At 37.4% G+C, this 16736-nt stretch overlaps 1 protein-coding gene across 1 annotated transcript in view; it reads left to right on the top strand.

Annotated features, from left to right (window-relative positions):
* The window catches only part of LOC140235696 (myotubularin-related protein 9-like), a 39101-nt gene that overhangs the window by 8347 nt on the left and 14018 nt on the right, over positions 1-16736 (top strand). The window contains exons 4-7 of the mRNA XM_072315714.1: positions 6748-6893; positions 11041-11169; positions 13105-13261; positions 15575-15679. Coding sequence (XP_072171815.1) covers positions 6748-6893; positions 11041-11169; positions 13105-13261; positions 15575-15679 — 537 coding nt within the window. The remainder of the gene's footprint in view (positions 1-6747; positions 6894-11040; positions 11170-13104; positions 13262-15574; positions 15680-16736) is intronic.

Raw genomic sequence — 16736 nt, forward strand, 5'->3', positions numbered from 1 at the left:
TTATTGACGCACATACTATCATTCGTAATACGCCTGCGATAATTAGTTATGTGGCCAAACGAATATCTTTAGAAATATGTGTCAATATATTTCGTACTGATATTTCTACTATTTTTCTTCAGATTAATTGGATATGATTTTATTTCAATATTATTGCTTTAACAATAATTGATAGATGATGTCACTGGCAGAATCTTGGTTGGAATGGTTTTTGTTAGTGTATCCAAGTAGTTTGAAGAAAAACAAAAGATATTATAGCATATAAAAAATATGGTACACATGAGTAGATGTATTCATCTTGCCACAGAAGTGATGCTAAGGGTATATATGAATCAATGTATGCCGAGTCAACATGCATTTGCAATGTATTTTAGTTCCTTTAACCAATCAAGTCGCTGATACACCTTGCTGTATATTTTTGATCTAAATTTTACTATTCAATGAGTGGTTTGCCTAGTACAATTAAATCTCTCTTTCGTTTTCAGTCTTATTTTGGTCATACCATTTTGACTCTGATTGCAGAACTATCCATATGATCTATAGTACATTCATAACTGTTCCTTAAATGGGCAACACATTTTGAAAGAATAGAGGATGTTTCTGTCTCAAATTGGCAATGTTAATTTGTATACGTTGTTCAGACTGAATGAATTTAAACTTTTCCACAGAATAACATACATCTGTCTCCAAGATAAGATAATGAATGAATGAAAAGGTATTTTTATTTGGCAACATCTCTTGCAGCCCACAGGCTGAATTACAGATATTTTACAATGTGAGAACATAGGAATATGAAGAAAAAATACAAGATACAATGAACAAAAAATATCAGGGATACAATATTGCACATGGAAATTGAACTTCATAAAAATGGTCATGTCATGTACCTCCAAACATGTATCTATTAAAAAAAAAAATCTTACTATACTTGATTACAAAAACATGCAAAAAACAAACAAATCAAATCAAACCAACGCCAGTACTGAAATCAGATGGATAACAATTAATATAACTATTATATAATGAATTAGAATAACAAATAAAGAGAGATAGAGAGAAAGAGAAAGGGAGGGAGGGAGAGGGAGGGGTGGAGAAAGGAAAACGTTTCATAGCGCGTTTCAGAACTATTAATTGAGACCAAACACAAACTTCCGAATAAAATTCAGAATTGTATATCAATAATTATTACACTGAGAATAATGCTATACACTTCATTTACATTTTAAAACAAATTACAATGTTATAAATATATAAATATATAAATATACACATATAAATTTATCATGAAATATATAAAGAAACTATACAACAAATTGTGGTTACTGAAAAATAAACTTCCATCCCGCGTTTATGATTCAGATTATGTTATATCAACAGTACATCACAATACCATTATGGTCGCTGGGGCGACAAGACCTTGTATCTCAAATTTTGGTGAAAATGACTTCCTCGAACTATTGGTCAGACAATATATAAGCCAAGCGATGTCCCGTTCAAGTTTCAGCTGCTCCAACCCAAATATAAGGCCACCACCACGGCATGCCAAGTATTTGACATTGCAGATACGAGGTCTTGCTGCCCCAATGACGACATACTTTGATTAAAAAATACTACATGTGAAAAAAAAAAAATCATTGCATTGCTGATTGTGATTATTGCAATGCTTGATAATGATACCGGAGGCTTAAAAAAAAAAAAAAAGAAACTAAAAAAGACCTCTTCAAAACACAAGAAATCAGATTTATATCTCATTTTGCTCATTTCTTGTAATGCACGTAATGCCAGTGTATGTTATAAAATATAATGTGTAACTGGAGAAAAGAATGGGAGAGAAAAAGAAAGTTAGTGGGTGAGGGAGAGGGAGGAGAGAGAGAGGTTAAAGAAGTTACCAAAGGGAGATGTAATCAGAAAATTCAAAAGAACTATTAAAAACTGAGACAAACAAACTTCAGCTTAAAATTCAAAGCTTATAGCTATCAAAATTATCACACTGACAGGTATATGTATCATTACCGAAAAACATAGTTTGCCTGTTATATGTATATATTCAATCTTCACATTGTGTTGTATTTGAAATATATCACGATACGGTATATAAAAAAAATAAGATGACATAAAATTCAGTTGATGCAGTGAAATTCAGAGTGGCCAGTTTAGTAATAATGAGATGATAATTTCTGCAGCAAAATTCCATCAGGTCTTACTGCTGTAATGGGTTAATGGCAGAAGGTTCTTGATAAAAAGAGTTTTGAGGCTAATTAGATTACAACTGTGTTTATCTGAGAGAGTATCATGGCTGGATGTGTGACGATGATGTCCAGAGCAGGTCATAATCCAATGTAATTTTAATCCGTTGAGGATGGACAGATTTTTCTACAACATTCATTTCCCATAGACACATGCCCAAGTATACTTGGGACTCGTCCTCAATGGGTTAATACCCACACTCGGTACCTTCAGAACAGTTCAAATACCCTCGGCTATTACCTCTGGCATGTTTAAAGGTCCTGCTTACCTTTGAGAACAGTGATGTTAAAAATTTTTTAAGATGTGACATCTTAGGCTTATTGTACCACAAAACACCCTATCATATAAAGTTTTTGCAATAAAGCCTAAAATATAAGGAGATACCCCTGTATTTTTCTCAGTAAACCGTAACTGTAGACAGTTTAGTCTGGAAACAGTTTTAACTATTGTTCACATTTTGCATATTTAACAATACTTAACATCGATTTTACCAATTCAAATTTTTACAGTGGTTGTTTTTATCCCTAACTCACATTTAAGAACTAAAGGGTGTGTACAGTTCTGGTTGAGGTGAGGATTTAGCTTTTAACGTTTTGCGAGATATTCAGAAACCACTCTATGAGATGTTAAAGGGCATGCAATTCTAAGGAGTATCAAAAGTTTATTTGATGAAAATCGGATTTGAAATGGCTGAGATATCCAAAAACAAGGTGAAACAAAGAGATCTAATAAAAGGGGTGGCCTGTCGCCTTTTATTATTGTCACTTTTTTGGATATCTCCATTTAAAAACCAATTTTCATCAAATAAACATTGAATAATTATTAATGTTACATGCTCTTTCATATTTCATAAGAGGTTTCTCCTTATCTCACTTATTAATATTATAAACCTGAATCCCCACCTCAACCAGTAGTGTACAGTCCATGCTGGGTTTTTGTTTCATCTGCGAATTGTAAATTATGACTTTAAGTGTTCCAAAGGTACCTTGTGTGAGTACTTCCTTCTAAATGCCTTCACTGAGGTATACTACAATGTACATACACCATGTACGTTGCAATAACCATTTGATTGTTCTGTGAAGGTAGTGGAGTATGAAAGTCTTATTTAAGGACAAGTTCTCCTTCACATACATGTGGATTGAGTGATAGTAGGACACATCAGTGAAAGTTTGGGGAAAATGGGACAATCCATTCAAAAGTTATGAATTTTTAAAATATCTTGTGCAGTCACTGCTGGATGGGAAGACTACTACAGTGTATGATGTCACATGCGTACAACGACAATAAGAAAGTTTAGATAAAAAGAGAATTTCACAAAACTTTACTTTTTGAATGAAGTGCACATTTCTTCGACTTGTTACTGACGTATTTTAAGGGTAATATTATTCCCCCTGTCTTCTGAAATACAGAAGTCGAGTATTCTTTTGTTATGCGAGAAAAGTGAAAATATGTTGAATTTTCTTTATTCTTCCTTTATAAATTGTTGTACGCACTTGACATCACAAGGTAAAGTAGTCTTTTCATCCAGCTCTGACTGAACAGAAACTTCAAAAATTCATAACTTTTGAACGGATTGTCCGATTTTCCTCAAACTCTCACTGATGTGTTCTGAGTACTATTGTTGCTGCAGTCACTCAACCCACATGTCTATGAAGGTGAACTTGTCCTTTAAATTGGAGAGCTATTAAAGTATCAAGCCCCTTCCATCAGGTTTCTGTTGTATGACGAGCAGCTGTGCTAGACCCCATTCACATAATATAGAACATTGTCTTTCTAATGGCAAGGCTGCCCCAACGGAAGCAATTGATATACAATCTATGGATCTGTAGTTTGTGGTTTATGCCCTACCCTGTCCACACTTGAAAGTTATATGTCACAAAGGGAATATGTTACCACTAGCATTTACTTTCCTAGTGTAATAAAGACATAAATTACACCTTATTCCAGTATCAAGTGCAACTTGATACAAACTTGGCATGCAATTAATTTCTTTACATAGTCGAAAAGGAGTACTTCCGTAAATGGCAAAATTTGCCTTTCGGATTGCGCTTGTTAAATTGGTGCATATATCGACTCTGTCGTGAAACAAGAGGAAGGCTTTGTCTTTGTGAGCTCCATTGTGCAGTTTGACCTGAGGAGTGGAGATGTGTAGTTGGCATTGGTTGGTGTGAGCAGGTCCGAGCTATAAACATGTTTCAAAAAGTTTCACATCTATTTCCAGGGACTCCAACCGCAAGCACCTTCTGATCTGGAGATTCTCCCATCTGAAACCCCCAACAAATGGGAGACTCCCAACTTTTGATGTGCGTGAAGCGCGAAGTTCCTTGCGGCTGGGGTCCATGGCCCGCTTAAGGGCCCTGGATGCTCTAGGGTTCTAGATGCCCTCTCGTGTTATCTCAGGCTTATTTTTTGACGTACAATATCTAAAGTAAAAGATTATTTCCAGCGGGAGACACAGAGGCAGGGCAGGAGAAATTGGATCTCAAGCGGGAGAACGGGAGATTTTGCAAAAATGGGCTGTCGGCGGGTGGTCTCCCGTCGAAAGCGGAAGAGTTGGAGTCTCTGTATTTCCTTTATAGAACAATGATATTGGTGGCTAGAAACATCGTGAACGAATCAAATACACTGTATTTAAAATGGTGATGTCATTGCCCCAAAATTCTCCCATTGGCCAGTGCAGAAATCTTGTGGCTTATGTAATGTGCAGTGCTGTACAGTCAGAAAAGTACTTCTACAATACGTATTTGATGTGATGTTGTGTCATATGATGTGCTATACACTACATTCTAGAGTTGTAATCACTTCCTGTGATGAGACAAAACAAATGAGTGTTTCATTATGTAAAAGCTCTGTAATCCCTTGTCAGAGTCGTCGCTACAACGCTTAAAGTCATAGTTTACCATTTGCAGAAGAAACAAAAACCCAGCATTAGTGCATTAAAATAGTTTTAGATTGTGAGGTAGGGATAGGAACAACCACTGTGAAAATTTGAATCCGTATAATCGATGTTATTATTGTTAAATACACAAAATGTGAACAATAGTTATAAATAATAAAAATGTTTCCAGACTAAACTCTGTACAGTTATGGTTAAATGAGAAAAATACTGATTCAATATCTCTTTATATTCTAGGCTTTAAATTGCAAACATTTTATATGATAGGATGTTTTGTGATACAACAGACCTACACATATGCATCAAATGTGATATCTTGAACATTTTTTAAATCACAGCTCCGAAGGTAAAGAGGACCTTTAAACAGGACTGTGCAAAGCAAATGCATGTTGACTTGCGTTGATTCATACCTAATCCACAATTACATTGTATGACTAAAAGGATAATTGTGCCATTATATATCATGTTGTTACATTTTATACTATTTTTCTTCAGATTACTTGAATGTGCCCATAAAAAAACCCTTCCAATCCAAGATTCTCTCCATGACATCATCTGTCAATCACTGGTAAAGTTCTAATATGAATAAGAAAAGACATTGAGATGCACCTTTCCATAGACTGAGCATAACTTGCATATTTCCATGCATTGTCTTTTGCTAATTATATTACAGCTGTAGTAATACATGTGTATAAACATGCAAGTTAGGGGAATTCCAATGTCTTTTGTTTTTGTAAACCACATATCTATTTTAGCAATGATTGACAGATGATGTCATTGACAGAGTCTAATTAGTTTGGAAGTTTTTTGTTTTGTTTTTGTGTGTGTGTAAGTGTGTACCCAAGTAATCTGAAAAAAAGTACTAGAAAAATTATTATCAAATATGTAATATGAAACATGATATATCTAGATATTTATTAGGCCAAATTTGCGTAAGTGATTTTGAGGGTATCATGAATCAAGATGTCAACATGCATGAAATTTGCATTGCATAGTCCCTTTTTTTTAGGCATCGTGAAAGAATTGTACTTGCATCATTCCACTGAAGTTTCTAGGATCGGTTACACACGAGAGAAAATTCTTAACTTGAATCATCATTGTAATGATGATTGCAATTCGTCTTTAGAATTATCGGACCTTACACACGAAAACTGTGATTAGAATTCAAATTCTCGAGCTAAGGCGCTACGTAATCCTTGGTGACTTGTCAATCAAAACGTACGATTGAGTGCATGCATGTGGCGCGCGTACTGTATTATCTACGGAAGTGCTTGAAAGGTCACGTAAGCTCCGCCCCTCAAAAGATGTTTTGGAGGTCAAGCATTACACACGCCAATTTCGCACCAAAATTTGAGTGAAACTTCACTGGAATTCACCTCCGGACTAGAATTTGAATTCGTGATTGTGATTTAGTAATAGCATTCATGACTCTAATTTGCTTCCACACGTGCTAAAAATTCATCATTAGAATTATTTTTCACTGGAATCATCATTCAACTGACGAATTTTTGACCGTGTGTAACCTTTCTAGATGGCCTCTGAAAGAGTACGCATTCAAAGTATGCCTGGATGATGTATGAGCATTGCATCTGCTTCCCTTGCAGAACCCGTGACGCTGACCTACCCGTTCTTCTATCGCGTGACCTTTGACACCCTGGAGGATGGTTGGCACGCCTTCCTTCCCGAAAATGAGTTTGCGCGCCTCACCAACGAAGATTGGCGCATCAGCTACGTCAACAAAAATTTTCAGGTGAGGGACCACATCCTTCTTGGCTGCTGTGGATGTTCCAGCAGAATATGACTGCAAAGATTCTCAAAGGGGCATATCAGATAATTTATGTAATTTTATTTTGAAGTACAAAAATTGACTGTGCCATGTTTAAACTGGTGGGAATTTATTGTTGTCCTTAAAGCAGATAAAACAATACTCTGAAAGACCCAAAATATACACTGAACAAGGATGATGACGTGGGAGGCTCGCGTAGTCCAGTAATGTAGTAATGTCATTTCATTACAATACCACTTCACCTGTGTAATATTTCTGCATATTATCTTCTTTTGTTCTGCTTCCCTGAGCACCCAATCATGCACGACACTGTATGTTAACCTGCTATGTCATCATCATCACTGATTAGGCATTTTCACATCAGCCCGATGTTTCGAAATAGCGCGCTATTTTCTGACTTGGAAAATTAACCTGATCACGAAATAGCTTGCTATTTGATAATGTGAATACAAATTAGCGCGCTAATTGTATCGCTCTGATCGAGAAAATTTCTCAAGTCCAACTCGGGAAATTTCCGAAATAGCGCGCTATTTGATAATGTTTGAGCTGATGTGAATAGGAAATGAAATAGTGCGCTTATTTGCCATTTCGAAAAATATCTCGAGCTTGGATTTTTATCGGGCTGATGTGAAAACGCCTCTTGTGATTTTTTATGAATTTTGACAACATGCTTGTGCCTTATCCTAATAACTAAAGATTCTAAAACCCAGATTCTGTAACCAGCATAAACAAACGTAGATGTCAAATGCAAAAGTGATACAAGTCATCTTATGTTTGTGCCGGCATTGGTTTTTCTGTCTGTCTGTCCATCTGTCTGTTTGCAAAATAGCTCAAAAAGCTGTGAATGGATTTGGATGAGACTTAGAGCAAAATTTGATAGTGACACAAGAAACAGATGATTTACATTTTTGTAGTGATCTGGACCGTCGTCTAGATTCAGGAATTTTTTGGATGCTTTTGAACAACCCTTTAGCACTGGCAAACAGGGTATTAAACTACACTGTATAAACGAAGGAGTTCAAGCTGCACGTATTTGAGGCATGCATATGCGCACTGAGCTCGCGGTCTAGGTGCAGCAAGAAAATGAGGTACAAAGACTCAACTTTGAGGCACTGGAAAGGATTCTGTACATGTGTCAATGTGAATAAGGACGATTTTCAGCAGGATGTGTGTATGGGTGGAAATTAGCTTCTTGACGGAGGTCTACACTATCCAAGTACTTTTGTGGTTACCAGTATTGCTAATGGAATTGTGGCGTGTTTGATGCTTTATACCTGAAAGTTTTTATGACTTGGTAATAGCCTCACTCTCTTTCTCTCTTTCTCTATTTATCTTTTTATTCAATGTATGATCTTATTTTCAAGGGGGGGGGGGAATATGAGAGTGATATTGATTGATTAGAAGATTATGTGTTTAAGATTGTATGTGGTTTGCCTCACAACATATATATAAAAATATGTGTACATTGTAGTTTTAGTTCTTGGACAGTCAACACTGAACAGCTGCAGTGTGATTATATCCTGTATTCAAAAGAACACAGTGCCACAGGCATAGAAAAAAAAATAAATACACTCATCAATGCTTCTGCTGTGTACATTTAACAACACCTTTCACTGTTGCTTTATATCTGCCCGTTTTGTATAATCATTAATTAATTATTTTTGTATCATATTGATAGGTATGTTCAAAAGTTTAATCACTGTACTTTTCATTTTTGTAACTGTTCTTTTAATTCGGGTGGGGGGGGGGGAAGAGGAGGGGAGACATTTATCTTGACCCTTTGACCCTGTGGTCAAGGCCAATCCAGTCCATCTGAATGTAAATGAAGGCCAATGATGATGATAGAATACTAGTAGTAATGGTTTGAAAGAGTGGAGGCATTCCAGTTGACTACTCACTGCAGTCAACTTGCTTTGCTTTCAATTGATTTGTAAGTTTTAATCATTCACAAACTGCCACTCAGCCCACGTCAGTTACATTATGTACTCGGTGGATTCAGTTTTATCTTGAACCCCAAGTCTTGCATCATTTCAGGATCAAATTGCACAACCAACTGACAGATCTCTTACGTTAATAATTGCGTGCCCTCTCAGCACCCACAATGCTGCATCATCATGTGACACAAATTCTCTCTTTTGCCTTGTGCTGTTCAACATTCTTAAACCTGTTGCATATGATGGACTGTTCGATTCATATTACATGATTGTTCAGTGAAGAGCTTACGTGTATAAATGGAAAGGTTGAGTGTTGTTTTCTATTACAAATGTGATTCAAGTGGTTTTCTGAGTGGTTTGGTTTTCCACTGACAAGCTGTATTGTCTGATGAGGAGAACTGGGATTGTATCCTATTGTGTAACCTGTGAGTGGAACTAGTCTCAGTTTCTGTGTATGTTCATTGTGAAAACCTTGTTGAGGTTCTCGTGGAAATCCTCTTGCAGGTATTGCACATTGTCCGTTGATGCAGCGAAACCAAAATCATGGTCGTGACCTGTTTTTAACCTGTGCAGAATGGGTTCAGTGGGTACCATGCATTGGAAAGGATGAGTGAAGACTATGTATATCCTCACTTATAAGACAGGGCTCCACACTAACCTTTTTTTTTGGGTGTCCCGATGGGGCCACCAAAATCATCAATTTCAAATTTTTGGTGGCCCAAGAGAAAAATTTGGTGGCCCGAAAAAAAAAAATTAAAAGTCTTTTTTTTTTAATAAATCAAATATTTAAGTTTTATCATAGTAAGAATTGGAAGCTGGATATATCTACTCATTGGAAACCTCAACAAACTCGCAACACTCACTCTCAGGCACTCATCCAGTCCTTTTTATCCATCCTTTAAACAAATTTAACTGCTAATTTCCGGCGCAAAAAAAGTTACTTTTCAAAAAATTTTGGTGGCCCTTGGTGGGCCACCAAATTTGGCTTTTTAAAAAAAAATTGGTGGCCCGACTTTCATTTTTGGTGGCCCCGGGCCACTGGGCCACCGTTAGTGTCGAGCCCTGCATAAGACATGAGTGTGGATTGCAAAGAGAAAACGAAATGTTTCAGCTTATTTTTATAATTTCTATGATAATGAAATAATAATAGTTGATAGCTTTAGGGCCCCTTTTCCACCGGATACAAAGCACTATGAGATGTCATCCCTGGTCGCCATAGGAGACAATCATATACAAATTACCAGACAGTGAAAAGTCCAAGGCATATCGGGATAGCAATCTTTTTAATTGCACATTCAAGAATCTACATTTTGATGTTCTTGAATCATCTTGTAGAAAAAAAAAATCAGTGACAAGATACCAACTGAAACATTCTTAAGACTTTTTGAAGGTTTTGGCCAGTCTTGAGTGCTGTTAAACCAGAAACATGAAACTTTTGTGAATTAGAGCTGATGGCCTATATTGCAGCATGAGACTTTCTCAAAAAGCCACTGGCATTCAGTGCATCGTGAAGACAAACACTTTCACGAAATTTGCGAAAGTTTCATGCACGCAAACATTTCTGGTTTTATTGTATACTGTAAAAGTGGATATTTTTTGCGGTGTTGAAATTTTCGTGCATTTCGCGCAACCAGAAACCACCGCTAAAATAACAGCATGCGAATATTTTTGCTAGCCATATGTTCCTGTGCGTGACGTCTTGATTCCGTGGAATTAAAAACATGCGAAAACGCTTCTTACCCGGACAAGCGCGAAAAATTAGACATGCAAAAATAATCCACTTTTACAGTAGTCAGAATTGCCAGGTCTACAAACTGTACTCTGTCTCAGTTGAAGGCAACTTAATATGGATTAGGATCTCCCCAATCACACATCCATGTAATACATGTATTTTTGCTTCCTGAGTGTTCAAGGCAGTAGTCCCCTTCTTTCAGCAGCTATTGGTAAACATAACGATGATATGAAAGCATTATCCCATACAGATCAGTTAATGTCTCAACCTGTAGCTTAGAATCATCAACCAGAAAATTATTCAGGGTATAACACACATCCATTTCACTTCCCACATGATGTGAGGTCCATAGCCATTCAGTCGTTGACCATTGAAAAATATTCAGTCGATAACCGTTGAAGAATTTTCGTGTCTCTCTCCCCCTCCCCTCCCTTTCCTCACTCAGGTGTGCCCATCATACCCCCCTACGGTGATAGTGCCAAAGTCCATCGACGACGACACCCTGGTGCAGTCGGCGGCGTTCCGGCATGGAGGCAGATTTCCCGTGCTCAGCTACATGCATGCATCTCAAAAGGTGGGTCCCAAGTCGCAGCTTGCGATAGAAAAAATTTTTCAACACGTAAACTGATATATTTCGGTGCTTAAATACGTCGATGTAGGACAATTTGTCAATCAGTTACAAAGAAAACATTTTGACGGAAGAATTTCATGTATCTGAATAATTATGCAGTACCCGCTGCATGCTATAAGGATTAGAGCCACAACTTGCTGTCAGGCGGAAGCCCGATGGTGTTGAAGATGGCACCTGTCTGGAGATCAGGAGGCCGTAGGTTCAAATCCTGTTCAAGTATGTACAAGTTGTATGCCCATTATTTTTTTTTTTCATGGCTATTACTGAAACACTGATCGGTTCAGTGCTTGTTTACGTTGATGTAGGGCAATTTGTCAATCAGTTGCAACTTAAACCGATTGCCAGTCAGACTTGGTATTTCCCTTCAGAGTTGATGCATGGCACACCCTGTCTGCTGGGTGAGCAGTGAGTTAAACAGGGGATTATTACGCTCCTAACAACTTTATAGAGACATGAAGAGCTCCATTGTGTAATTTGAGAATCTGAAGCGTTTATGTTGAGAAATTAAAACACCACAACGATATAGAAAGTAGATGCGGTGAGTGACTGCAGGAACTGTAGTGTGAATGGGGGATTTATGAAACTCTTCAGAAATGAAGAGAACATCAGCTCAGAATACATTATCAGTGTCACACAATCCATCATTTTCTTCATGTCAATGTCCCATCTTGGTTTGAATGAATGAAAACACACAGACTCATGCTGATGTATGTGATCACAGTCAACTTTGCCTATAATCCAAGGTGACAGTGCTTATTTCAAATAATCTGCCGAGTCAAAAATAAGTCACAACTATTCACATTCATAGCCCTATGTCTGGTGTTCCTCTGTGCACGTAGAAGTCAAGTATTGCCTACGTGTAGGCCAGTGCAATCTCCTCATCAGTCCTGTAACGATTGACTTCAGTCTAGTTGACTATAATACTGGATCAATGCCATGCATTTTGCAAGGTTTTTAGTTTTGTGAATTCTGTATAAAGTGTGAACCTGTTGGAGACGGGCTGATTTTGCTACAACACACATTTCCCATAGACACTTGCCTGAGTATACATACAGCACTCGGGACTCAACGGGTCAATTGTGTATTTAATAATACATGCAGTGGCAGATCCAGGAGAGGGTGCAGCGGGTGTGCGCGCCCCCCATTATTGTTTTGTTAAGACAAAAGAAATAAGAAGAAAAAAATGGAGGAAGGCACGTTGGCCTCCCGTTTACAGAATTCCTGGATCTGACCCTGACATGTACATGTGATCTCTTTTCTTGACATAAATGCAGTGATTGTTGGGAAGTCCCAATTTGCAAAAAGATTAGACTCACTAAATGCATGCTACATACAGTTGTATAGAGCATTTCTTATTTCATTGTCGTGATTCATGACTGCGGAGTTCAACCAATCTTGTGTAAGCTTTTCTTCTGAGACCCAATTTGTGAAGCATAATGATATCCAACACAGTCTAAAGATGCTTTAATAATCACCCATTCTGTCAATTGACCAACCCGAGTCCACCCCCTTACCTATGTTGCTAGCCATGGCATGTACATGTACACTAGATGATCCTCCTCCTTCTGATTGGCCAAACCTCGGAAGGTTTTAAACTGACACAGGTCTTGACATTAGCAGTGGCATAGTGGCCAAAATTTGATGTTGGGCCTCCAAACTTTCAAAAGCACATTTTTTAATGGCCCGATCGAGCAACTGAGATTAAAACAAATCTTTATAGCTACATTTTCTTAAGTTTTAGCATCACTACAGTTCTCTTTTGGGCTACCAACATTTCAAATTCAAGGATTTTTGAGTAGTGGCCAGGACTGGCCATCATTAAAAAAAGTTAGTGTCTCGTCTTGTGACAAGAATTCTTTGCCTCCATTCCACCTTCAGACTGTTATCCTACGCAGCGGCCAGCCAATGACGGGAACTAACACCAAGCGCAGCAAGGATGACGAGAGACTCCTAAATGCCGCCCTCAGTGTTGGCAAACGGGGCTACATCATCGACACGCGCTCGATCAACGCAGCCATGGCAGCGAGAACGAAAGGTTTGTTTGTTTGTTTGTTTTTTGTAGATGGTCCTCTCTGTGCATGAATTCTAGTTACCTCTGCCAAGAAAGGAGGTTAAGTTTTCATCGGCATTGGTTTGTTAGTTTGTTTGTTTGTTTGTCTGTGTGCAAAATAACAAAAAAAATAATTTGTTGACGGATTTGCATTAAACTTGCAGGAAAAATTGATAATGACACAAAAAACAGATGATCAAATTTTGGTATTAAATAATCTAGACATTTTTATGGATTTTGGAAGGATCTTTTTACCTTTTCGCAGATAGGGCAAATGAACTTAAGAGTTCAAGCTAGGCATTTTTGAGGTTTGCATACGCGCTCTAAAGTTTGTGCCCTGCTCTGGCAAGGGACTGCATAACTGGAAGCTGATAACATAACAAAACCTTCTATATCTAAAGTCCGCGGCATACAAATTTTTAAGGTGATTAGGTCCCCTGCGTAAGAAATAGTTATGTTGGCAAAACCTGTTCCCTTGTTTTAATCACCTGTTGATATCACTTGAGACTTCTAAACAACAACCTAAAAAGGTATGCTGAGTATTAAGGTCTTTATTTCTAATCAAATGTAGATGTTCAAATACTGTAAAACACAATATATTCGTGGTATGAAATTCTTGCCAATTGCCACTGGCATTCAATGCATATAGTGCAGACAAGAACTTTCGCATGCATTCAAATTTCTTGAATCTTGCCTCTCACAAAATTCACAAATTTAACCCGTTCAGGACAAGTCCCGAGTATACTCGGGCTGGTGTCTATGGGGAATGCATGTTGTAGCAAAATCAAACCGTCCTCAATGGGTAAAAATGCACCCGATTGTTCTTCGTTTTACAGTATACCTTTTTGCTGTCTACTTTTAAATGAAGCCAGATAAAATTTGAACCAAACTCTAAATGCCTGGTGGAAAACTCATGTGAAAAGAAATGTTTCTCCACAAAAATGCAGACTATTTCAAGTATGTTTTTATGCCTCCGCCACGAAGTGGTGCCGGAGGCATTATGTTTTCGGGTTGTCCGTCCGTCCGTCCGTACGTCCGTACGTCCGTACGTCCGTACGTACGTCCGTCCGCTTTCGTTTACGCGATAACTTGAGTAATATTTACTGGAATTTTACCAAACTTGGTCCAAGTATGAAGTATGATGGGGCAATTATTTGATTAGATTTTGGGTGAAATCGGCTGAAGGTCAAAGGTCAAAGGTCAAGGTCAAATCATGAAATTGTACCGTTTACGTGATAACTCAAGACTGGATGGAGCAAATGTCACCAAACTTTGTTGGAGGATGATGTATGATGGGACAATTACTTGATTAGTTTTTCAGTGAAATCGGACAGAGGTCAAAGGTCAAAGATCAAGGTCAAATCCTAAAATTTATCTGTTTACGTGATAACTCAAAACTGGATGAAGCAGCTTTCACCAAACTTGGTCCAAGGATGATGTATGATGGGACAATTAGTTGAGTAGATTTTAGTGACATTGGCAAGAGGTCAAAGGTCAAAAGGTCAAGGTCAAATGCTACAAATGTTGCAATTTCCCCCATATCTATGCAATGCCCGAAGGTATTTTCTTGAAACTTGGTGTGGACATGTACTACTGCGTAAAGATTCTCCAGAGAGAGTTTCATGTCATAAGGTCAAAGGTCAAAAGGTCAAAGGTTAGGTGAAAATGTTGCAATATTACTTTTCTCTCAAATGCTTCAATGTATCTTTGTGGAACTTGGTACATATGCATGTACTGTCTGGCAGGGATTATCTAGGGAATTTAGGGGTCATGGGTCAATAGTCAGGGGTCAAAGGTCAAGGTCAACTCCTCAAAATTGTACTATTTCCCTCATATACTAGTATATGCAATGCTTGCATTATTAGTTTCAAAACTTAATACATGCATTACCTAATGGAGATTCTCCGGGAAATTTCCAGCCAGAAGGTCAAAGGTTAAGGGTCAAAGGCCAGGTTTCAATGCCCCCCCCCCAAAAAAAAAAACACAAAAAAATATATATTTTGTACCGTCATCACACTCTTTCTTCGTACCTTGGAAATTACTCATTGCATAAACTTTCCCAAATTCCCCAAATATGTGTACCTGCACTCTTAGAAAATTATAGCAAACCCAGTTCAAGACATTTCTGACAAACCTGTCATTTCAATATTTTGCCAGTTATGTGAAACTGTCATGGATCACACATTGTGAAGACATTGTACTATATGCCTATTGGGAGAATCATACATTATGGCGGAGGCATCAGTCGCCATAGCGACATTTCTAGTTTTTTAATTCTTTTTCAATGTGTGTTGACAGGAGGTGGTTTTGAAACTGAGGTAAACTACCCACAGTGGAGACGAGTCAACAAACCTCTGGATAAACCAAGCATTCTTCAGGAATCCCTGACAAAGTTGCTAGAAGGTGAGGTGATTATGGCAGAGAGTATCAACAGATGCACTCATTTTCATTTAGCCCGTTTGGGATGAGTCCCGAGTATACTTGGGCAAGTGTCTGTGGGAAATGCATGTTGTAGCAAAATCAAGCCATCCTCAACTGGTTAAGCTGACATTATGTCCACCATCATTAATCTAAGCTGTCAAGCCCTTGGGTAATTTAGATGCAGAAATCTTCATCTCAACCTCATTTTGCAACTCTGAAATTTCACTTCATTTGTTGTACTATTAAAAGAAATACTCATAGATTGAACTTTACAATGAATTTAGATAAAATCTGAATTTTAAGAAAAAAAAAATGAAATTGCCAATTTGAGAGAGAGCAAAACCAGGAACTACAATGTGTTGGCAATTTAAGGATCTTTGATAAATTGACCAATCCAGAGGCTTTTGAAAATTTGAAAATGTTGCAATTGGAACAAACAGTTCTACATGTACATGAAAATCAAATTGAAATGACTCCAATGAATCTGTAGTCTACCCTATGAAACACTCACAAGGAATAATAATGCGGAAATACAGCAGTAGACTATAGAAGTTAAGAGTATGAGATTTAATTGCTTAAATCTACAGTATTGTTATCACAACAATTATTTGATTCAAGCAAAATACTGCAATAATGATGAAAATAAAGATGTTACTGTGCAGTCCTGCTTAAAAATTTCTTTAAGTGTACCCTCTCCTTTATTCATTCATTTATTCATTCAATTTTAATTTTAATTTCCAAAGAATATGTATTAGTAGTTCAAATGTCAAGATGTAAGTACATTACTTAGAAATGCATCTTGGTTCATGAAAGACTGAATATTGGATATTGCCTTGTATTGCTATACAGGTTTAAGCATGTGATAAAAAATTCAATTTTTTCAATTTTCATGAAAGACAGATTTCACAAGGTTGACTACAAGCAAACTTCAATCTCTGAAGTATTTCTGCACATCATTGTATAGTATCAGAATATGAGAAAGTCTTCTCTGAATGAAACAATATATTTTAGGTATGGACTGGCAACAATTGTTGCAGTG

The sequence above is a fragment of the Diadema setosum genome, chromosome 12, assembly GCF_964275005.1.
Source record: "Diadema setosum chromosome 12, eeDiaSeto1, whole genome shotgun sequence".
Taxonomy (NCBI): Eukaryota; Metazoa; Echinodermata; class Echinoidea; order Diadematoida; family Diadematidae; genus Diadema; species Diadema setosum.